Below are 25,735 nucleotides of genomic sequence, written 5' to 3' on the forward strand. Positions count from 1 at the left end.
CTTTCATTTTAATTTAGAAAAGCCACTATAAGAAAGAAGTATTGGAGAAAAGCATCTACTTCCCAGCAATGACGAGCAACACTGCACTGGACCACACAGTTTCTTTGTGTGCACTCGTGAATGCAGTCATGAACAGAGAGACTGGTCAGCTGTGTTCATTGATCACCAAGGTGGCAAGATCCCACCTCACATTCAGCAGTTACAACACAAACTGAATATGAATGCCAATCTTCAAAATCACACAGGTCATATTAAAATTATTAAATAGGTTAAACTTAGCTCCTATACACAACACCTCCAAATAGGAGTTACCTGCCTATCTTGTAATGGCCTATTAAATTGTAAAGGTCCCATAGTAATGATGTTAAATTAAACTGAGAGCTGGAAAATCTTAAGAGGCTTTAATTGCCCTCTTTGACTTTATAAGGGTTCAGTCCAATAAGGTTGCAACAAATCTCCACAGCTAATATTCTGTTGACCATTTAGAATTTATTTAAATCTTACATCCATCCCACAAAGTGAGGGAGCTAAAAATCTTTGTATTGTAATATACAGACATGTGAACTTAAAAGTCAAATGGCTTGTAGAAAGCTATCCCATTTGTCAGAAGGAAGCAGCTGAAGCAGTTTATGGTTAGGTGACCGGTGTCCCTGACACTCTTCCAGGTCCAGGTGAGATCATTGGTGATGAATTTCTCATTACTGAGGAACCTGGAACTACCCGCCCTCTGAACTGCAGACCCATTGATGCTGATTGGAGCAAGCCTGTCTCCATTCCTCCTGTAATCCACATCAGCTCTTTTGTTTTTTTGGATATTGTGGAAGAGATTGTTATCCTGGCACCACTGTGTCAGGATGTTAACCTCTCTGTACGCTGGCTGGATTGCAATCAAGACTCAAAAATTCAACATTTAGGGACATATCTGCCTGTAGACATGTGCAGAACATTTGTCCCCAGATGATGAACATACTACTACAAGCTGCTCCATTTGAGTCATGTCACAATAGTTAATTATTATAATCAAGTGAAAAGGTTAAAGACCAATTTCAAGAATTGGTAGAATCTGTACAAATGATGATCACAAGGGACAATGTACTGAAGAAATTCATAGAACAAATGGCAGATAAGTCAATGGAATCAGATTCACACAAGGGTTTTAAAGGAAATAACAGAAATGGCTCTCAATTATTTACTATTTTCATAAATGATCTGGAGGAAAGGGTCAAAATGAAAGAAATCCAAGTTTGCTAATTTTAATACATATACAAGATGCTGGGCGATTTATTCAAGGCTTTAGCGGTCCTTCTTCTGTGCCACCCATATTCAAATGACGGTACAAAAATTACCTGGCAATGAAATGAGTAGGATATTGAAAAATATAAAAATCCTACAGAATTTCCAAGAAACCCCAGCAAAAGTCATTATTCTCCAAAGTTAGATATTGTCAAGAGGTAGTATGGCAGACACCCCATATGAAGGATAACCAAGATTTTTTTTACATACATTAGGGTGAACTAGCTAAAAATTCATGCTTGAATCCAAACCCACAGTACAGTAACTTGGCATTGTCTGACCACAAGCCACTGGGGAAAATTGTTGTATTCTTCCCTCCCAAACTACTGCCCAAAATTCTTAGACTATGTGTCAAGTTTACTTGGAAAAATACAAAATTTAAATTGACATCAACTTGTTACATATTTTAAATGGATGTAATTGAGAAAAATTTACATTTGTAGTATGCTGAAAATAGATTCTTAATTCTCAGGTTAAAGTATGCTGTTTAATTGATGCAAGCTAGTGATTATTACAAGGATACTTAAAAGAGTACACTGCAACCAATATACTGGTGCAAAACAATTACAACAAAGCTTGAACAGATATAATAATCATTCCAGAATACTGTGAAACCTACTTAAAACAGGTGTTTAGACAAATTAATTGCTACAACATTTAACAAACTTTCTTAGTGTAATTATGTCTCCCTGAGAATACATGAGCTGGTAAGTTTAAGACAAATTCATAACCTGATGTATTGTATCTTACATACTGAAGCTCAAATGCTTTGGTTTTCCCATATGAAAACTTTGACAAAGGCAATTCCGTCAACCATAAATTATACTACCAAAAGTCGTACTTCAGAAAGATGTTACAATTATCACTACCATGCCTGAGAATAGACAATTCTGATCTCCAGCAATGAAAAATTTCTTACAAGCCAGCTTGACATATCTTGCTTATAGTCAGCATTACTTCAAGTCATTCCAATTATAGCTGTCAATGTTGGAATTCAGAACAATATAAATTTTAACAAGTGCAAATTGTTTTGGTATCCAAATATAAAGCCCCACCACTTCAGTATTGAAGTATCTCATTCATTCCTTTACACTTCTCAACTTGTGATTACTGTTAGTATCTGTCTAGCAGGTCAACATTTGGCTATGGCTTAGAAGAACATAAGCAGCAATTGCTTCATACCAAAATAAGATAAGCACTGAAAGTACTGTAATGATGAATTCTGACATTGCTGTCAATGCTTTTTGACCATCTATAGCATGGGTTCCAAACCCTCTTTATGCCATTAACTGAGAGGCCTCTCACCAGGCTGGGAATCCCTGATACAACTCCTCATCAGCCATCTCCATTTCTATACTTTGTTGTTCAACTGTTGAGTTTAGAGGCAGTATGTATATGTCACAACTATCCCATACTTCAAAATCACCACTGAAAGTTAGAAACTAAATTGAAAGCAGGAAAACATTTACCATAAAAGGAAGATAAATGAGGAAATCGTATTGTAGCTGTGAATCCCAACTTCTATTGAAGCACTTTCAGTATAGAGTCACAAAAAAAATTAATAAAATTATCTAATGAGGTGCAAATAAAGCCCAGGAGTTAAAGAAATCTAAGCTTTATGTCACGGAAGAAGAGATTAGATGTCAACCCCACTGTTGTGGAATTGTCTCAATCTCTACAATCAACACAAGCAGTAAACTAAGAACATTACACTGACCTGTAATATCGAGACTGCAAATACGTGGAACAAACTGCTTTTAAAACATGACTGGCTGAACCAAAGTCTATGACCTTCACCCTGTAAGGCTGCCGGGTAGGGTCCACAAGCATGATGTTCTCTGGTTTCAGATCAGCATGAATTAAACCAAGGCTCTTTAGTTTCATTAAAGCTGTGGCCACCTGCTGCAGAATTGGTCGAATATATTTCAACGGCAAAGGACTAAACTTGTTTTGTTTAAGGAAGTCATACAAGTTCTGCTCCAGCATCTCAAAAACTAAGCAGGTGTGATTCTTGTGTTGAAAACACTCATAGGATCGAACAAAGTTGTAATCATCAGCATTTTCAGTGCTTAATCGATTTAGAATGCTCACTTCAATCTGCCCTTGTCGTGCATAGGAGGGATGGTTTTTCAAAATCTTAATAGCTACAATTTCATTGGTGCCCCTTTTCCAGCATTTCACCACTTGTCCAAAAGTGCCCCGACCAAGAAATTCCAACACCTCATAACTGCTTGTCACTGAGCAAAGTATTTCATGCTGGACCAATTGATAATCCCCTTCATTAGTGGAACTGCCGTTCTTTGAAGTTACAGTTGATGTGGTGGTGGCAGTAGTACCCACCGCAGTCCTGCCAGTGTTGTTCTGAAGCATCGGAGGTGGGTGTTCCTCAATTATTTGTACACTGCCACTACTTTCAATTTCCTCACTTTTCCTCTTGAGCCCACATTTTTGGTAGGTATCCAACAGTGTCACTGTGCTTCTGCGTGTCAAACTCTGCACTCCGTTCGAAGATCCCACAGACAGTGCTGCTGTACAGGCCCCACTGTCTGCACTCGTAACTGGAATCAGCCCGGAGGCGGTGGTGAGGTGCAAACTCTGATCATAAACAACCACACTGTTTGATGCCTGATGGGGCAGATTTGCTTGTCCTTGAGTCACTGGTGGATTCTTGCTCTGATTGTAATGTTTTACAGTGCAGCTCTGACCCGTTGCATCCCAGTTGGAGGGCTCCACTTTCAATTTCTTCACGCTGCAAAAGGCACTGGACTTTACTGACATTGGTGAAAACACTTGCAGTTGTGAGGCCATACCTGTCAAAAGGAAAAGTAATATTTATAAACTTCACTGCTTGCACACAAGTTCTGTGGTTATATAAAAACATATTGCAATTCAACATTGCATATTGAAAAGTACATTCCTTAAAACTGGTTACTCAAAAAAACAACTCTGGCTAATTAGTAATCATGGACCAGACTGGAGTCATCATAGTGTTTCAGAGAGAATGGAAGCATTTACTCTGCTGTTAGTGAAAAAAAATGCATTTCACTCAATTAAAAAATGGATATGTTCCAAGTTATTGGAAACAATCCTGAAACTGACTAAACTAAAAATCATTGAGTAATTTACTTTTCATCAATCTAAATATACAGCAAATAGTATTTAACATCAAACATTCACTATTCAAATAGATTTCAAATTCCTAAAATTTAAGTAAAAAAAATCAAAAATAATCTCAATGAAGTTTTGCCTTTCCTCCACAAACGTCAATACAGCACAAGATAAAATATTTGTTTCATATTTCAGCACCTCAAATGAGCACAAACTCGGATTTTTACCTAGGATAACTTCTTAAAATGTACAATAGGAACCATAATAGTAGAAATCTCAGTGTCTTTATGCAGTGTGCCAAACACAAGAATGGAGGTAGCACTGAGGATCCCACCACCCAGGACATGCCCTCTTCTCATTGTTACCATCAACATGGTGGTGCAGGAGCCTGAAGGCACACATTCAACAATTCAAACTTGCCCTCCACCTGATCTGAATTGACAATGATCCCATGAACACTACCTCAGTATTTCCCCCCTCTTTTTGCACAACTTTAATTTATACACTTCATGTACGTTATTTTTATGTATTACAATGTATTCCTGCCTCACAGCATATGCCAGTGATATTAAACCTAACTCTGATTCTAAGTTCTAAATAAAGATCTGATATCCAATTTTAGCTAAATTAAGCGGATGCTAGAATTGACCTCAACGTTCTATAGTGCGATCAAAAATTTGGGCTTGTGCTTCCAATTACTAACCAATGACAACAGTCAAAAAAAAAATGCCTGCATATGGGCATCTACTAAAGAGGAAATTGAAATCAGATGTGCTGCCCCCACCTGTCATGCAGCCCGCTGCCAATCATTGCTTAAGCTCACACATGAAGGGTGGTTACTTGGTTGAAGTACCATTGCCCTGCCAGCACTCGAGCAGTCATAACTCAGCTGGAGGCAGCATCCTTAGCGGTGAGAAAACTGTGCAAAAGAAAGAGCAGGAGAAAAGAAAAATAAACTTTTGCTATTTAGTTATGTGTACCACGTGGAGTAGAAATGAATCATACAAAGCAGGAACTGAGTAACAATGAGCTTGTTAATTGCAAGGGAGGACAGTTACAATAGATTTCAGCATCCTACAGCAGGGGCAGAAATTTTTCAAGTAACCTTTCCTGGAAAGCTTATGTACATAAATGGCAGGGCTATGAGCATGGAATGCTGCCTCACCCTCCACCCCCACAATTTGATTCACATTGAGAATAGATGAAGTATGGAACATAAATTTTTTTTACAATCATTCATTCAAACAACAGGGGAAAATGTACATCAACAGAAATGTAAAACGTTCTTAAAAAGTACTGTCTCTCTTTTAGTCATGCCCATCTCAAAAATTTATTTGCCACCATCCTTTCCAACACTATCCAAGGAGACTTCCTTCTGTACTTTAGTATTACACAACAGCATTTGACCTACTGTTAAATTTAATTTTTCAATAATCTTTTCAAAATAGGTCTGGAGTATCAGAATATAGTACTGCTGCTTCATCTAACTGACATCACACTATAAATTTGGTCCAAATACAATAATGTGGCACGAACAAAATCTACACAAGTTGACGTGGAGGATGCAGACACAGTTCCATTCCATGCCACAATGCAATGTGTTTTGGTTTTTACATTTAACTCTCACCAACTGTAATTTTAACAGTTAACACATAAGCAGTTATACGCAAGCTTCAGGATGCATGTTTATTACAGCAATAAACACAATGTCAATTTATACAAATCAGATTTACAGTATAAACATTCAACATAGAGAAAATGCTGGTAATATGCAAAAACTCAGAAAACCCAGAAGAGTTGATTAAGTTCCTGAAAGGAAGAATGAATTCCAGTTGAGAACATTTTATGCATTGCTTGATTGGAATAATTTGCACCTATTTCTGGCACACAAAGGAATAAAGCAGATTAATAAGAGATCTATATCATTATGAACAACAGATGAAGTTAACACTATAAAGCCATTAACTTTACTCAGACTATTAGAATAATTTCAGAAAGAAATGTTTAAGCAAACAATTCACAGTAATCAACCAAACGTTGTTAAAAGATATGAGAAGAAAGGATAAAAATGCTGGATGTACATAACAGGTGAGACAGCAACTGTATGGAGAGGGAGCATAAATAGACAATAGACAATAGGTGCAGAAGTAGACCATTCAGCCCCTCGAGTCTGAACCGCCATTCTGAGATCATGGCTGATCATTCACTATCAATACCCAGTCCCTGCCTTGTCCCCATATCCCTTGATTCCCCTATCCATCAAATATCTATCCAGCTCCTTCTTGAAAGCATCCAGAGAATTGGCCTCCACCATCTTCCAAGGCAGTGCATTCCACACCTCCACAACTCTCTGGGAGAAGAAGCTCTTCCTCAACTCTGTTTTAAATAACTGACCTCTTATTCTCAATCCATGCCCTCTGGTACTGGACTCTCCCAACACCTGGAACATATTTCCTGCCTCAATCCTATCAAATCCTTTAATTATCTTAAACGTTTCAATCAGATCCCCTCTCAATCTCCTCAATTCCAGCGTGTACAAGCCCAATCTCTCCAATCTCTCTGCGTAAGACAGCCCTGCCATCCCAGGAATCAACCTAGTGAATCTACGCTGCACTTCCTCAATTGCCAGAATGTCCTTCCTTAAACCTGGAGACCAAAACTGTACACAATATTCCAGGTGTGGTCTCACCAGGGCCCTGTACAAATTCAAAAGAACATCCTTGCTCTTGTATTCAATTCCCCTTGTAACAAAAGCCAACATTCCATTTGCCCTCTTCACTGCCTGTTGCACTTGCTCATTCACCTTCATTGACTGGTGAACTAGGACTCCTAGGTCTCTTTGCATTTCTCCCTTACCTAACTCGACACCGTTCAGACAATACTCTGCCCTCTTGTTCCTGCTTCCAAAGTGGATAACTTCACATTTATTCACATTGAATGACATCTGCCAAGTATCTGCCCACTCACTCAGCCTATCCAAGTCTCCCTGTATTCTCCTAACGTCCTCTTCGCATGTCACACTGCCACCCAGTTTAGTATCGTCAGCAAACTTGCTGATATAGTTTTCAATGCCCTCATCTAAATCATTGACATAAATTGTAAAGAGCTGTGGTCCCAATACAGAGCCCTGTGGTACCCCACTAGTCACCTCCAGCCAGTCCGAGAAACACCCATTCACTGCTACCCTTTGCTTTCTATCTGCCAACCAGTTTTCTATCCATGTTGAAACCCTGCCCCCAATGCCATGAGCTCTGATTTTACTCACCAATCTCCTATGTGGCACCTTATCGAATGCCTTCTGAAAATCTAGGTACACAACATCTACTGGCTTACCCTCATCTAACATCCTTGTTACACCCTCAAAAAACTCCAACAGATTAGTCAAGCATGATTTGCCCTTGGTAAATCCATGCTGGCTTGGCCTAATCCTATTTCTGCCATCTAGATGTGCCACTATTTCGTCCTTAATAATGGACTCAAGCATCTTCCCCACGGCTGACGTTAGGCTAACAGGGCGATAGTTCTCCGTTTTCTCCTTCCCTCCCTTCTTGAAAAGTGGGACATTAGCCACTCTCCAATCTTCAGGAACTGATCCTGAATCTAAGGAACATTGGAAAATGATTACCAATGCATCCGCAATTTCCTGAGCCACCTCTTTTAGAACCCTCAGATGCAGACCATCTGGACCGGGGATTTATTAGCCTTCAGTCCTACCAGTCTACTCATCACAGTTTCTTTCCTAATGTCAATCTGTCTCAATTTCTCTGATATCTTATGACCCTGGCCCATCCATACATCTGGGAGATTGCTTGTGTCCTCCCTGGTGAAGACAGATCTAAAGTATGCATTAAATTCTGTTGCCATTTCCCTGTTTCCCATAACAATTTCTCCCAATTCATTCTTCAAGGGGCCAACATTGTTCTTAACTATCTTCTTTCTCTTCACATAGCTAAAAAAGCTTTTGCTATCCCCTTTTATATTCCTGGCTAGACTGAGCTCATACCTGATTTTTTCTCTCCGTATTGCTTTTTTAGTTAAGATCTGCTGTTCCTTAAAACTTTCCCAATCATCTGTATTCCCACTCATCTTAGCCCTGTCATACTTCTTTTTCTTTAATGCTATACAATCTCTGACTTCCTTTGTCAACCACTGTGGCCCCTTCCCCCTCTTTGAATCCTTCCTTCTCATTGGAATGAACTGCATTTGCATCTTTTGTATTATGCCCAAGAATATCTGCCACTGCTGATCCACTGTCTTTCCTGCCAGGGCATCCGCCCATTTAACTTTGGCCAGCTCATCCCTCATGGCTCCGTAGTCTCCTTTATTTAATTGCAACACTGACACCTCTGATCTGCCCCTATCCCTCTCAAATTGTAGATAAAATCATGTTATGATCACTACTTCCTAATGGCTCCTTTTCTTCAAGATCACTTATCAATTCCTGTTCATTACACATCACCAAGTCCAAAATAGCCTCGTTCCTGGTTGGCTCAAGCACAAGCTGTTCCAAAAATACATCCCTTAAGACACTCCACAAACTCCCTATCCTGGGGTCCAGCACCTACCTGATTCTCCCAGTCCACCTGCATGTTGAAATCTCCCATAACGACTGCATTACCTTTAGCACATGCCAATGTTAACTCCCTAATCAACTTGTACCCAATTCCACGCTACTGTTTGGGGGCCTGTACACAACACCCATTAGGGTCTTTTTACCCTTACTGTTCCTCAGCTCAATCCACACAGACTCTACTTCCCCTGTTCCCAAGTCACCTCTTGCTAAGGACTGAATCTCATTCCTCACCAACAGGGCCACCCCACCCCCTCTTCCCATATTTCTGTCTCTACGATAGCACGTATACCCTGGTGCACTCAATTCCCAGGCCTGATCCCCTTGCAGCCATGTCTCCGTTATCCCAACAATATCGTAGTTCCCCATTTTCATCTGAGCTTCAAGCTCATCTGTCTTATTTCTGACACTATGCGCAATCAAGTATAGAATTCTTAGCCCATTCCTCCTCTCTTTGCTTAAAACACTGTCTACTGTACCTAACCCAGCTCCTTGAACTTCCATCGGGCAAATTGCACCCTGAATTTTGATGACCTTCTCAAGATCACCCAAACCTTGTACACATTTAACCCCATGCACCTTCTGACCAACCCTCTGGATCTGGATCCCTGCCCCCTGCACATCTAGTTTAAACCCCCCCGAGCAGCACTGGCAAATACTCCTGCAAGAATGTTAGTACCCCTCCGGTTCAGATGTAGACCATCCCTTCGAAACAGATCCCAATGTCCCTGGAACAAAGACCAATGTTTCAGGTTGATGAACTTTTAACAGTTCCAATTTAGAGTGATCAATTTGTATAACGTTTGCAACACACAAAATGCTGGAGGAACTTAGACCAGGTAGCAGCTATTGGATAAAAAGCACAGTTGATATTTCAGACCAAAACCCTTTGGCAGGATTGGAGAAGAAAAGGTGAGTAGATTTTAAAGTTTGGGGGGGGGGGGGGGAATACCCATCACCTGGTATTCCCTCCTCCCACCTGTCAAATCTACTCATCGTTTTTTTCTCTCCAGTCCTGCCAAAGGGTTTTAGCCCAAAATGTCAACTGGCCTGCTGACTTCCTCCAGCATTTTTTGTGTGTTGCTCAAATTTCCAGCATCTGCAGAGTTTCTCTTGTTTGTAATTTGAAAATGTTTTCTCTTCCATCTCTAATGCTGTATGGCTCTCAAGTTCCTCCAATATTTTCTGGCAACAGCCAGGAACTGGGTTGAAGAGGAGTAAAAACGAATAGCTATGATTGAATGGCGGGGCAGACTCGACAGGTCAGATGGACTAATTCTGCTCCTATGTCTTATGGACGTGTGCAGACCAACACATACACAACTGACACACAAAAACAAAGACACTCACTCATACATATATATACACATACACACATATGTGCAGACACATGCCACTGTTGAGGACAGATAGTTGGGTGTATTTAAGGCAGAGTTTAATAGGTTCTTGATTAGACATGGCATCAAAGGTACGGGGAGAAGGCCAGGAACTGGGGTTGAGGAAGAGATTTTAAAAAAGGATCAGCCAGGATTGAATGATGGGTCATTCAAACTTGATGGGCCAGATGGCCTAATTCTGCTTCTGTGTCTTATGGTCAACTTGTCATTGTAAATTGTCCTGTGGTTGGGCTAGTGTTAAATCAGTGGATTGCTGGGTAGTGTGGTTCATGTGATCATAGGGCTTGTTCTGCACTGTACATCCCAATAAAAATAAACAATGATGGCCTCTGTGCTTCCAAGTCACCGTGGTTGTTGGTCTCGGAATTCTGCATCGCTTTAAATGTTTGCGGATTTTATCAAGGGTAAAACCTACAGTAGGTTAATGATCTATGACAAATGCATCACTCCCAAGCCTGCAAAAGGCATTTTATTCCAGGTGTGCTAACTGGTGTAGGGAGTTGAAGAGTCAAAAGACTCAACTCTATGAACTTCAAAGTCATCCAGGAATAACCAAGGATTAATAACTAACCATTTTACTCAGGGAAACAAAACAGGTTAAAACAAGGTACAAACAGCTTAAAACTCAAAGGCAGATATTACCATGAATTAGATGGTTAGTCAGTACAGCCATGTAAGCAATTCATTCAAAATTATTTTCTTGCCACTGCGGCATCAGTTTTAAGTAGCATTAGTGACCATCACAAATATGAAATTCCATCAGGCAAACTTTCATATGCAATTATGTAAAACAAAATGATGAAAATTGAACTGCCATTTAGCATGCAGAGGCAATAAAGTACAGCACGGTGACACAGCTAATAAAACGGCTGGCATGCATTACCAGAGGCCCAACACCTAGTGCTGCCTCAGTAGAGTTTATATCCGCACCTTGTGACCTACATGGGTTTTCTCCAAGTACCAGTTTCTACCAACATCTCAGAGATGTGCACGCTAGTAGATTAACTACCATTAGTGTGAAGGTAAGTAGTAGAATCTGGGAGGAGTTTGACATATTGTGGTAAGAATATCAAAGAAATTGGGATGAATGTACAATTAGTGTAAATTGCAGTTGGTCAGCAAGGACTCTGTGGAACAAAGGAACTGCTTCGATGCTGCATTTCTTCATAACTCAAAAGTGGAAATAAAAGGACATAATTAAATTAACTTACTCAGTAATTATTTTGTATCAGTCTTCACTGGAGAAGACAACAGCAGTATACCAGAAATTCAAGTGTCGAGACAGAAGTGAGTGCAGTTGGCCTTCCTTATCCGCGGTTTCCACACTCGCGGATTCAACCAACCGCAGATCGGGAAAACCCGGAAGTACTCTCTCCAGCAACCGTTGTTTGAGCATGTACAGACTATTTGTTCTTGTCATTTTCCCGAAACAATACAGTATAACAACTATTTACATAGCATTTACATTGTATTAGGTATTATAAGTAATCTAGAGATGATTTAAAAGTACAGGCAGTCCCCGGGTAATGAACAAGTTCCATTCCTGAGTCGGTCTGTAAGTTGGATTTGATGTCGGAACAGGTACATCCGATATTATGTAGCCTCAGTTAGTAAATCGTTTGTCTTAGTATATAGTATATATTTTACCTTTCTATGCACATAAAATGCTTAAGAAACATAGGTATTTCAATAATTAAACCACTGTGTTGCTTAGTAATAATTGTAGCTTTCATCGGGACAGGGTCTTTTACATGCTCCATTAAAATTGTTCTGATCGTTGACCGACTGCTGTCTAATGCTTTACTAATGATCGATAGCGTTTTACCTCTTTCCGATCACTTTATTACTTCCACCTTATTTTCAATCGTGATTGTGATTGTGATTATTTTCATGAACAGAAATACTGCGGACTCAGAGGTCCGCTGTCAGGTCCTAATGTCCACCACACTGATTCACGTTAAATAAGTTCTGGGGTTCCGCTGCCTCCTAAAGACCACCGCATTGAGACAGGTTAAATAAGGGACTTGAGCATCCGCGTTTTTTGGTATCTGCAGGGGGTCCTGGAACCAATTCCCCGCGGATACCAAAAAAAACCACAATGCTCAAGTGGACTTTAGGACCCGGCGGAGCTCAGGACCTGCCACCCGCAATGTTTCTGTTCCGGAAAACGATCACGATTGAAAATAAAGTGGAAATAATAAAGCGATCAGAAAGAGGTGAAACGCCATCGATCATTAGAAAAGCATTAGGCGACAGTCGGTCAACAATCAAAACAATTTGAAGGGATAAAGTGAGAATAATGGACCATGTGAAGGCTCTGCCCTGATGAAAGCTACAATTATTACTAAGCAACACAGTGATTAAATTATTGAAATACATACGTTTAAGTGTTTTATATGCATAGAAAGGTAAAATATATACTATATACCAAGTTAAACGTTTGACTAACTGATGCTCAATAATAACAGATGTACCTGTTCCGACTTAGAGAACTTCCGTTTTTTTTTTCGATTCCCGATCCACAGTAACCTATGCACATCCTCCCTTATATTTTAAATCATCTCCAGATTACTTATAATACCTAATATAATGTAAATGCTATGTAAATAGTTGTTATACTGTATTGTTTAGGGAATAATGACAAGAAAAAAGTCTGTACATGCTCAAACAATAAGTGCTGGAGGGAGAACTTCTGGGTTTTCCCGATCTGCAGTTGGTTGAATCCGCGGATAAGGAGGGCCGACTGTACTACAGAGAAGATGCTTGAAAAGCTGAAAGGTCAGAAGGTAGATAAGACACCTAGACCAATTGGACTATACCCTTGGGTTCTGAAAGTAGCTGCTGAAGAGAATATGGCAGCATTAGTAATGATCTTTTAAGAATCAGTAGCGTCTGGAAAAGTTCCAGAGGACTGGAAAACTGCAAGCATCACTCTACTCTTAGAAAAGTGAAGGAGGCAAAAGGAAGGAAATATTAGGCCAGTCAATCTGATTTCCACGGATGGTAAGATGTCAGAGTCCATTTTCAAGCATGTTTTGGGCTACTTGGAAGTACATGGTAAAATAGGGCCAAGTCAGCATATTCTTCGGGGGCAATCTTACTGATAAATCTGGTAGAATTCTCTGAGGAAATAACCAGGGGAAACAAAGTAGAGTCAGTGGATGTTGTTTACTTAGATTTTCAGAAGGTCTTTGACAAGGTGCCACACGAAGCTGCAGAACAAGAGCTTGTGGCTAACTGGAAAGATACTAGCATGAGTAGAAGATAGGCAGACTGGCTGGGGGCGAAGTGGGAATAAAAGAGGCATTTTCTGGTTGACTGCCAGTGAAGAGTGGTGCTCCACAGGAGTCAGTGTTGGGACCACTTATTTTCACATTATATATCAATGATTTGGATAACATAGTGATGGCTTTGAGGCCAAGTTTGCAGACGACACTGAGATAGATGGCGGGGCTGGTAGTGTTGAGGAAACAGAGGTTCTACAAAAGAAGTTAAATAAGGAGAATGGGCAGAAGGAATACAATGTAGGTAAGTATATGGCCATATCCTGTGGCAGAAGGAATAAAGGTGTAGCTATTTTCCAAACGGTGAAGAAATTCTGAAATCAGAGGTGCAAAGGGACATGGCAGGATTCTCTAAAGGTTAACCTGATGGTAAGGAAGGCAAAGGCAAATACATTATATTCATTTTAAGGAGGACTAGAATATAAAAGCAAGAATGCAATGCTGAGGCTTTACCAGGCATTGGTCAGACTGCACTTGCAATATTGTGATCATTTTGGGCAGCTTACCTCAGAAAAGATGTGCTGGCATCGAAGGTCCAGAGATGGCTTGACAGTTATCCCAGGAATGGAAGAGTAACGCACAAGGAACATTTAATGGCACTGGGCCTCTAGTCACTGGAGTTTAAAATCAAGTCACACTGAAACCTATCGGATATTGAAAGGCCTAAACATGGAGAGGATGTTTCCTATAATGGGGGAGGTGAGGACAAGAAGGCACAGATAACATCCCTTTAGAACAGATGAGGAGAAATTTATTTTGCCAAAAAGTGAGAATTTGTGGAATTCATTGTCACAAACAGCCATGAAGGTCAAGTCACTGAGTATAAAGCACAGGCTTTAAACCAAAATATCCATTCAGATGTAGTAATACAGGATTTGCTGCAAAATGCCATGATACTAATAATGCAACAAAATCATAGCAAAATTTACCCTTAACTTTCAAGACCTCAGCTTTAAAAAAGATAAGAGTAAATAGAAAAACTACTGAGATGCCTGGGGAGCAAAGGCCAGCGTTTGGACATTCTCTTAATTCAGTTGAGTATGTTTCACATTTTGTTTCATTTCAAATGTTTAACACAGGTTTCAGACACACTGATAATTCCTCAGTCTATTTCAGAGCTATGCTTAAAATAGCTGTTCTGACCTTTAATTGGTCAGATGCTCGCTCTGGAAGTACTTTCCAAATCAACTAAGACAAAGTTGCCTTCAGATGCAACACTTGACCCAAGAAAAATCATTGGAATATTCCTCATGCAAAGGGTAAATAAAAACACAGAGTAATACGTAATACATAACATCTGATCTACAGTTGCCATCTTATTACAGGCAACTGTTTATCCACACACAACATTCAATTCTTGTGCATTTCCTGTAAATTATGTTTTTTTATTAATGCAGGCCACCGTGAAATACACTAAAAGAAACATTGAAGACCCACCTTGTAGAAGCAGTTTTGCCAGCACACTCCACCAGCAGCTCCTCTCACAACGTAGTTAGTAACCAAACTTTGCACTTCAACCTAGATTCCCAGCACGTTCTTCTCCCACAGCAAATTTCCAATTCCACCAATAGCTTCTTTCTTAAGCAACCTCTCCTCCTTTCAAATAATAGCAAGTCCCTTTGCCATAAATGATGGCACCAGAACTACAAAGTTTACTTCACAATTCCTCACAATTCACTTGAAGTCACCAAGATCAGCTGCCCTACTTTCCGATGGAAACCTGCATAAACAAAAGAAAATATTTATTAAACATCAGGAAATTCTACTTTAGATAGAAGGCGATTCACTCTTATGTCACATAATTCACTTGAGCACTGTGATGTACTTTTCCATACAGTACAAATGTTGTCTATTTCCAGGCAAATCTGCATGTATATTTATGCATAATTTTAAAAGTCCTGATGCCTCATGAATCTCTCATGCAGTCCTACCAATTCAACCTTTAAACAAGTTTGCTAACAACAAAATTCATTTTTTAAAAATGCTAAGAGATGGAAGAATCAGAGTACTGAGTGGGGTAAATCATCCAAAAATCAGTCAGCTGCATATTAAATCTCCACTTGCTGAACACAAGATTTAAAATACCCATGTACGCAACTCATAAAAAATTTCCCCCTGGGCACTAGAATCAAATGCTCACATTAGCCAGGGTATTTATAAATATAATTCCCACATAAAAAGTTGCTCAGTGGTTAGCTGTTGGAATGCAAGGGTGAGAAAAGCCATGGCCAACAGTTCCATTTTGATGATATAGCTCAGAGGAAATCAAGTGAAAAAAGCCCACAAACATAATGACGTAAATGAGCTAACACTTTGCTTGATGTTGGTTAAGAAATTTTTGACCAGAGTACCAGAGAAATCCTTTCTGTTGACAAGTACCATGGAACTTTTATGAATCACCACAACTATTAAAATAAACTGACAGAGCCTGATGTAATTTCTTCTAAAGCATGATACCTACCTCAATTAATACCACCTGCACATCAACCTAGATTATTCACTGGGATCCATGACTTTCAGATCAAAGATTTAACTAGCAATTAAAATAGATATTAAGAATATTGAAAATCAGTCTTTGGATCAAACTATCAATGTAAAGAATTCAAAGGCATTAAGGCTGCTTAAAATAAAGAATAAGCCTCAATGGGTAACGAGGGCTTAAAAGGATTATAGAGCAAGTTGGTAAGATTTGCACCCCCCCCCCCTTAACAAACTTCCTTTAAAGAATGACAGAGACAACTCTGTTCAGATTTTTAGAAGTTCTTAGTTGAGCATTTAATGTGACATAACCTACAAATTTTTAGAAGTAGGCTTAGATTTAGTGGCTTCAAAGTCTGCTGTAATGTGTTTGATTGGAATGGAAAAACCAGGTGATTAACAATATTAGTTTTCACATTTACTAACCTTTTCAGACACACCCAATAGCCATAGGGCTGTACCGACTAAAATTATTTACAGCATTTATGACTGACAATACTAAAAGACCATAAGCATGGGAATTATATACAGCCAACTTCTTTTATGAATGTTACTTATTCCTTGTCTAAAATAGGGCTTTATAGTTTGTACCATTCAGAAACAGGTGAATTACAGGAAAACAAAAGTGATAATCTTTGCAAATATACTTGTATGTTTAGAAATATATTAATAATGTTTAACAGAATGATTCCAGCAACCAAATGTAATGTTACAAAGAGTACACAAGACTACTACTCTTCCTCTAGATACACTTCATCCGAACCGAGATCGATTGCAGACTGCAATTTCCCTTTTAAGGATTTTCTTTTGAGCCGAATAAATGATCTGGCTTTTGTGCAATCCCCAGGTGGATTTGGTGAGAATGAGAGCAGAAAGCATCAATTCCTAACGGAAGAACACAAACCTGCAGTCCCTTACTCTGCACTGATTACATCATTAAGATTAGAACTGTGGAGGATAAGAGCAGAAAACAAAAAGGTGCTTGGCCCCATCTGCCTGTGTCTGTCTGACCCTTCTCTCTTTTCACTATTACCATCACGCCACACTGCCAGGTTCAGGAGCAGCTGTGGCCCTGCCACCATCAAGCCACTGAATTTCCATGGTCCATGTGTTTGTGTTTTTTCTCTCCCCCACTATTTACACGATTTGATCAAGGTGTTTCAGTGCTGAACTGACTTTGCAGCTGCCACCTGCAACCATCAGTACTCACCACAGCACGGAACTTGACTTCTTGGCTACTGCCTTGTGAGAGCAGGGTTGAACAAGTTTCCCCAAGGTAGATTGGGAACAAAATTATGTACAATTCAAGTGTGAGACAGAGGCCAGCAAATAACATTCAAACAGGATGTTGCATCGCTTTATACAAGAATGAATACTTGTTATAGAGTCCAATAATCCCAAAAAGTTGGATTGAAATCTATGCACGTTAGAAAATAGAAATATTATATATTGCATTGTGATTTGGGACAAGGATTCTTTTTCAGAATCATTTTGCAATTTATTTGTTTCATTGTTTGGCATTTGGATTCTGTGAGAATTGAAAAAAAATGTTAGATACAGAGAAATTCTTAAACATAATTGGGCCAAACCACATTGTGGCAAGGATGCATTCTGGAGGATTGTGATCGAGTACATGCCAATGCAGTTGCAGCCTCCAAAAGCAGCCATATGGATAACTTTACAAATGTAAATACAGAAGCAATTCTATTATCAGGCATTGTTCTGATCTGTGGTCTAATACAACTTTTGCACTGTGTCAACCCAGACTGATTAGAGACAAGTCTTCACTCAGCCAGAAGCCTTCCTCCATTGTCAGTCTAGTCGACTGAAAACATACTGCCAGCTAAATTCTGACCCAAAGAGGGTGCCAGCAGTTAGGTTAGTAACTAGCAAACAGTAAGTTAATCATTTTTGGATGTATAAAGTATTATAATGCAAGTTCTGAGGCAATAACGAGGGTTAGAGACAACTGGCTCATGAAAATCCAACACTGCAAATCCAATCACTTCATCTGGGCTGCATTCAGACAAAACATTTCTTTTCAGAGCAGTTCACTTGCTGGTAACAATTATATCACCTACACTGACCTTTCCCTGTCTATTTGTTTCAAACCAGTTCCAAAGGGTCGTCAAGTACAAAGATTTCCCATTATGATTTGGGAGAAATTGTTAGCCTCTGACTTGCAAAAAACAAGTTTACATACAGTTCTCAGGAATGGAACCCTTATGTAACCCTGTACTCTTAAATCTTACTGATTATCAGAGAGAAAAAAAAACAAAAAAAAAAATCACTGTGAAAGGTGACAAGCCTGGCTGCAAATGAGGGTCAGAGATGAGGCTAGCATCCCCATCTTGTAAATACCCAGAGCTACAGAAACAAACACTTCAAAGACCTCATTTCTGGGAGAGGAAGGATACACCAAGAAAATGGGGTACACCTGGGGACAACTTGAAAGACTGGCCCAGGTCAGAGGACTCTGGCCAGCTGCTGGCAATTGTCAGTACCCCAAAAGAGGTGATGAGCTTAAGTAAAACAAAAATATGATAAATTACACAGGTCTACTCTCAAAGACAATATTTATGAAGCTTTTATAATTATACATCAAGGACTTGAGAAATTTATACACTATCTGAAATCACTAACAACTACATTCCAAACTCAAAGTCATAACAAAAGAATACTGGTGCCAAACTTGCATTCACAGCTTACGACAAAGGTATCACAAAAATGTATCCCTCAAAAACACTATCAGGACATTTGAACAGGTTGCTTAAATTAACCAATGGAAATGTGAATGCTATCTTAAACATTAAGGCAGACTTTGGCACAAAATTTGGAAGATTATAAACTATCAACACAATATAGCTGAATCAGAGGTTATTGATGCAATTTCACTTTTGATCTTGAACCTGTTCTAACTATATATAAATTGCCAAACCTTAAACTGAACAGAAAGCTACCAATTCGCAATTAATATTAATTGCAAATCACTAGTCATTTAGCAAATTAGCACAATAGCCTTCAGTCAACCCAGTGCTTCATGACTTTTCACTAATTTTAACAAAAATTCTGAGAAATGGTGGCAAAGGTAAATATTATTGCACAAATTGTGCATGCAGCTTTGAACATAAACAAGGTTATCAACAACTCCCACCCAGTTCCTCCTCAATTAGGTCATCAGCATAGTTTGTACTCAAATACTAGCTTAAACAAAAATAAGCAGACTATGGAATACGGGCAAAATGACTCCGTCTTCAAGTTAATATGCATTTTGCTTCTGAGTGTTTATAATAGCAAGGTTTAGGGGTTGTTATGAATTATGTTAGTGTTCCTTTACAGGAGTTTTTTGGGTGTAGTATTCTGCAACTTCCTTGTATAATGCACTGCAAGGCTGATAAGGCACCAACTAGATATCATCACACAACATACCACTTCAGCTTTCAATACAATTATCAGCAAGCACACAACCATTAGTGCAAATCAAACAAATTTAAATGTTATTGAAACCACAGTAACCTAAAAATGGATTCCTCAAAAAATGACCCATTTGGTAGCTGTATTCAAATCCTGCATATCAGAAATATCAGCTGACTGATATCTGCAATTTTTTCCTATCTGATTTAAAATTTCCATGTAGTGTATGGGAATATATTGACTGTTTGCTCTCAAAGAATATAACTTACATTACTCAAGACAATTTTGCAGAAAAATAGTAACTAACTTTTAAATATGAGTACATACTTTAAAAAAAAATTAACCACCCTTAACCATTCCAGAACAAAGATAAAGTCCTATATATGGGAATTAAATCAAATTACTTCCCAGATACTTTATAATATTTCACATTGAAACAGACTCCGCTGCACTTGCTTAAGAAAAACCATGTAAATGCTGAATAATGATGGCTTTTTCTCTTTGGAATTCCTGTGACTTCTGAGTTCCACTACACCAAGAGCATGAAAAATAAATTCCCTTGATTATCTAGAAGCAACAGAAATCAATACTGGTACCATTTTTAAACACAAGTCAAATGGCATAAGTAATAGATTCCACTGTAGCCTATTTAAAGGAAGTTTCAACCAATCTTAAAGTTCCCAATGTACCAAACTGCAGTCTCCAAGCACATACTGAAATTTACAAATAGCTTTTTCCTTGTAATATGCCATAACAAAATATCTTCAAGTGCTTTGCCTGTAACTGAAAGCCTCAACCAATCACCTTTGCAGAAGTAGTTTTTCCCCTTTCAACAAATAGCTCAAAGGTCACAATGAACTTATAAGCCAATCTCTTTGGCAGCCCTACACCCAAATTGTTCAATTTGTGCAGTACATTTCACACAATATAAAAGATTTGGAATATTGAATATTGGAACTTAAGTGCAACTTAAGTTTGAGGAGAAGCCCCTTTAAATAGGTAAAGTGGCAGAACAAATCTCTGCTGACAATGTATAAATGAACTCTGCTAGAAACTCTGCAACAAACAAATATCTTACACATTACTGTGCTGATAGTTTCACTACAGATCCCCAATGCTACAGGGAAGATTCCCTTAGAGAATTTCTAACTTGCGCAATTATGGTCTACTATAAAGGAGTTATTCCATTTTCTCAAATGAAAACAAAAGTACAAGCTCACAAGAAATACTTGATATATTATAGAAAATCAACATTTAAACAATCTATTTACTAAGATTTCCACAACCCAGGATATGCTCAGAGAACTTCAGAAAGCTTACTTAAACCCTGCAGGAATAAAATCTAACCATTAAAATTCTAAAAACTAGAAACTAAAACTATGCACCAATCTTCTCTCACAAAATATTAAAAATCTTTCAATTTCAGTCCAAGTAGAAAACATATCAAAAGTTAATACTCTCATTGTATTTCTAATATATTTGCTTGTGGAGTATTAACTACTGTACTACACAGCTATCGACATTGTAGGTATGTATTGGTTTGGAAATGCCAAACTATCTTTTACATATTGATCTAATAAAAATACCCACATAATTATTTGGTACATTAATATTCAAATAGTTATTTTCATTATTTCAGGGAAAAGTCTGTTCTTAAAATCGTGAAACTTCATTAGTGAGTTAGATCTATAACTGTATAAATGGACACTTCCATTTCAAAATAGATCTGCAGGTCTAATTCTTTCTTGCTCAAAAATATTTTGTTCATGCATATAATGCCACATGCAGTTGAAATAATAAGCAGCTTGAAGATGAATATGACTCCAAAATCCTAAGGGATCCAGTTCAGAGTTAAAAAGCACCAGATCAAAAGATGTTGCTTTAATGCAGGCCAAGGCAGGCTAAGTTCTGATTTCACATTCCACCAGCCAAGCTTCCAACCTCAAAGGAAGCTGGATGAAAAAATAACTTACTGAAGGCAGTACAATCTTTATAACAGACACAAAACACAAAAGCACTGAGTTTAATACTGTACTTATTACAAATTAACATTCCAAACTGCATTGGAAAAACAAAACAATGTCGGCCAGCATTCTGACCTATACTTTCTACTTGTTCTGATAATGTAACAGTGGAGAAACCAGTTGCTCAGTTTTTAGCAATATATCAAATGGCCACAACTCATCTCAGCTGATAAATGCTGAGCCAGACAGGGGCTGTTACCTTCAAAACAGAGTAGGCTGTCATTATAATTGTCATTTCCCAATGGCCTCACTGATGCCATTTTACAAGTAATTGATGTTAAACTGCTCAGCTTACTATGAGCATTTTTGGTTGCAGCTTGCATTCTGCAACTTAGTTGCTTACCCAGTTGTGATCCCTCACTTGATAGTTATTTAACATTGAGCAGTATTCTCCACCACTTCCTACACAAACACATACTTGTTCCTTTACTACCCTGCCTTGGTATCCTGCCCAAGAACTCATTCCTTACCTGTGTGATAATTAATATTACGGTGTTAGACTGTAAAAGACACCACAGCCAAACTGAACATTGCCTCTGCAAAGGTGATTGCTTGAAGCTTCAGTAACAGATCAAAACTATTTCTGATAATTTGATATGGTAAAATACAGTAAAGAAAACTGCCCTCATTCACATTTCCCCAAGTAGCAATGGTGGAAAACCCAGCTTATTTTCTTCTCCTAAACCAAAAATTCCCAATCATTGCTACAGCATGGACCTCTACCACGAACTGAGGGGTGCGTGCACCCCAAGGTTGGGAATCCTTGTCCTAAACCAAGACATGCTAACGCTAATCACAATACCACTCAAATGTGGGGTTCCCTAGATTTGCAAATCCACTTAAGAAGCGTCCTAAAGCCAAGTATAAAGCAACATTGTAACCATACATAGAAGAAAAGCACTTTATACTAAGTTTCTAGGCAGGGTAATTAAATAAATTATGTCTTTCTAACAGCCAGATGTAAATAGTAACTATGTTTACTCTACATTAAAAGCATCACAGGGAACAGCAATCTCTTTTACGTACCGGAACTGCAAGCAAACAAAAATCACAAATGGCTGTACAAACACAAATAGTGTACATTAATTCTGCTCAAGGACAATGTACTTCAGTATGTGAATAAGATTGTTATATTTGCGAAAACGGGAATCAGTAAAGGGAAAATCCTTCCTTTCACTTATGACTAATTGAAACGACAGGATGTTTCAAGAAACCCATAAAAACTTTCCAAACTGATCACAGCAATGTTGAGAACGGGGGTTGAGATGAATAAACACACAGTTGATGTCAGCAAATGTGCTGCTTCCAATGTGAACACTCAAACCCCACCAACACAAAACCTGTATTAAAACGTTCTAAGCAAAGCTCTTCAACAGGGAACGCAACTTTCAACAATTACATTACACGAACCCCCTTACTACCGCCGACCGTCTACAATAGACCGGCCAGATCCCAATCGCGCCGGTAGAGCCTCACCTGATTGCAGCGTTGGGAGGACGGGGGGTCAGTGCCAGCTTTCGCCCAGCGACACCATCAGAAGGCCCGGACTGCCCCGTCCCGACCCCTCCACCATGTCCGCTTGCTTCCTCCTCCTTCCTCTACTGGATTCCCCCTCCTGCGCCCGTGGTGGAGGGCAAGGGGGGAGTGGGGAGGGGCGGCCGGTGTCAGAAGCGGCGGTGGTCAGGGGGCGGCAGGGTGCCCGAGGCAGGCCGCATGGCCTCGCTCCTCTCTTCGGCTCGGCGCCCAAGCTCCCACTCTCTCTCTCTCGCTGTTTTTCCTCCAATTGTTTTTGTTCCTGCGCTCCTGCGGGAACGCGCCTGCGTGCGCGCTCCGCGGCCGGCGCGCGGGCCCAACGTCAGCGCTCGCGGCGCCCCGCTAGCAGCGCTTGGAAAACTCGCACACGGTGGCAACCATCCGACTCCTCTTTCTAAATACGTTTAAAAAAAACACGTCCCCTTTGAAAAGGGAAGGGGGAACTCAATCAAAGCGAACGGGAATGCGGTTGAAATGTTAGCGGCGACTCGCGTTCCTGGCTTAATCAGAGTTTTCCTCAACGCAACGCCAACGATCGCAGCTCCATTCCCGTTCCACAAACAAGTAACTGCCCATCGATTACCTACCACATCGATTTGCAATATTGTGCCGGACGTCCCGCCTTCCCCTATAGCCTCACGCGCCACAGCCGCCGAACGTCCGGCTTTGATTGGCTGCTGCCAACGCCTGTCTCTTCAACCGCCTGAAAGATTCCGAATGCGGACCTCATGACGAGGGAGGGTGGGCTGTGCGCGTGTGCGACATTGCTGGCAATGCAATGTGGGGCTTGGAGTCTTTCAGCCGTCTTTCCGACGCAACTGCATAATGACGGAAATGTGATGTTACAAGTGTCAGATCAGCAAGCAGTTGGAGCAACTTTTGATTCAAGTCATTATGTGACTCATCGCAAGCACTCCCGGGGAAAAAATTATACTTCAGTCACTTAAAGTTCACCAGTTCTAACAATTCCAGGATTTTTATGTAACGATTAAATCAGTACCTACAAAATAAGTGACTTGGCAATCGGAACTGACATTCCTGGCTATTTAATCCTTAGCCCAATACTTCTCTGTTCTGAAAGCCTATTAGAAGACTCGATTAAATTTCACGTTTACCTCCTTTCAAATGTTTGTGCCAACCTGAATGCGAACCTTACAGCCGTCTCAATGAAATTAACAACCGCTAATGGAGAATTATAACGTTTATTTTAGCTTGACGCTGTCATTCAGAAACCATGAGTTTTAACATTAAAAAATTGGTTCGTTGAGGTACACAAAACTCACTTCCTAGCCTCATCTACACTGTTCCCCTGCCACGCCCAATATGGAAATCCACGTTATTTTCCTTGTTTATGCTTTCCTGTACTTGAATCCGATTCCTTCAACATAAATGAATGACTGCTGTGCATACCTGCTGTTGAATTAATTAAATTTATTTAGTGATTTGTTTCCAAACATCAAGGGCATATAAAATTAGTAATGTCTTTTTCTTTGAAACTGTTGTACAGGTCTTGCTAGTATTCTATGTGTCATCATGGGTTTTTTTTTTCCTTTAATTCTTTTGATACAGAAGAGTACAAGATGAATTCATGCCACTACTTACACATCAGTTGAAGAGACGAATGAGTCATGCTGACATGCTCAAAGGGAATCCAGTGCATACATGTGAAATGGAACTTTAAACCATTGTTGTATCATGTTTCCATTGCAAGCCATGTCCATGAAAGTCGATCCCAATGACAGAAAATCCTTCCATTTCAATGGGTCCCAATACTTCATTGAAGTTTCAAGCAACTACCAGTAGTTACTTAGCTGTCCACGCAATAACCACATGAAAGCTTGGTTTTTCATAGAGAGCTAAACTTCTGCACAGCAACCAGACTCAGCATTGAAGTGGGAAGGGGTAAAGAATAAAGGAGAAGAGCCCCAAGCCATTGAAATCCTTGTGGTACAAGTTAATGTCAGGAACAAGGTACTGTGTACTGTGGAAAGACCAGAAGGCCAAAGACAGCCATATGCAGGAGGTTGCTGACATCCTCATTTCCAGGAGTGAGCATGGCATGAGTACCCCCAAAATCACCATCTCACAAAGTGAGATTCAGTACTCTGCCATGTACACACATGCATACAGTACTTTGCAAAAGTCTTTGAAGCTCATACATATAGCTTGGGTAGCTAAGAATTTGCAGGGTAGTGTAGTAAATTTACAACATACATGAGTGATGGTAAACCTGACTTTGATATGGGTCTGTTTTGCGGGCTGAGAGCAGGAAGGGGGCAAAGAGAGGAGGGCTATGGTTGGGAGAAGGGGAAAGGAGAGAAACTGAGCAGGAAGCACCAGAGAGACATTAATAAATTAATTGTTTGGAATCATATGACCTTACCTGGTGTCTCAGTGCAGGGTGTAGCTGCACCTGTGAGCGGTCACTCTGTAAATGTAGTGAGGTAGCATTTAGGCCCCTTAGCTATATATATATATATATATATATATATATATATATACCTAAAACATTTGCCCAGTACTGTATGCCATATTAATATTCTATGGAGAGCCTTTAAAACAAAGCTTTCTCTTGTGCCCTGGTCTTCCAATTAAAACATACCCTATTTGTGCTTTCTTTTTGAACTAGATCAA

The 25,735-nt window shown here is 39.5% G+C and overlaps 1 protein-coding gene across 5 annotated transcripts in view; it reads right to left on the reverse strand.

Moving 5' to 3' along the window:
• The window catches only part of LOC132395734 (homeodomain-interacting protein kinase 1-like), a 107,792-nt gene extending 83,997 nt beyond the window's left edge, over nt 1–23,795 (reverse strand). For 3 of the 5 annotated variants that reach the window (XM_059972699.1, XM_059972698.1, XM_059972694.1), the window contains exons 1-4: nt 23,045–23,794; nt 15,090–15,372; nt 5,186–5,320; nt 3,011–4,103 (exon numbers count right to left, since the gene is read on the reverse strand). In XM_059972699.1, coding sequence (XP_059828682.1) covers nt 3,011–4,103; nt 5,186–5,192 — 1,100 coding nt within the window. In that variant the 5' untranslated portion in view covers nt 5,193–5,320; nt 15,090–15,372; nt 23,045–23,794. Of the gene's footprint in view, nt 1–3,010; nt 4,104–5,185; nt 5,321–15,089; nt 15,373–23,044 lie in introns of all 5 variants that reach the window. The other 2 variants (XM_059972695.1, XM_059972697.1) reach the window with 2 other exon arrangements.
• Nucleotides 23,796–25,735: the final 1,940 nt, after the last annotated feature.

The sequence above is a fragment of the Hypanus sabinus genome, chromosome 6 (assembly GCF_030144855.1).
Source record: "Hypanus sabinus isolate sHypSab1 chromosome 6, sHypSab1.hap1, whole genome shotgun sequence".
NCBI classification, from domain to species: Eukaryota; Metazoa; Chordata; class Chondrichthyes; order Myliobatiformes; family Dasyatidae; genus Hypanus; species Hypanus sabinus.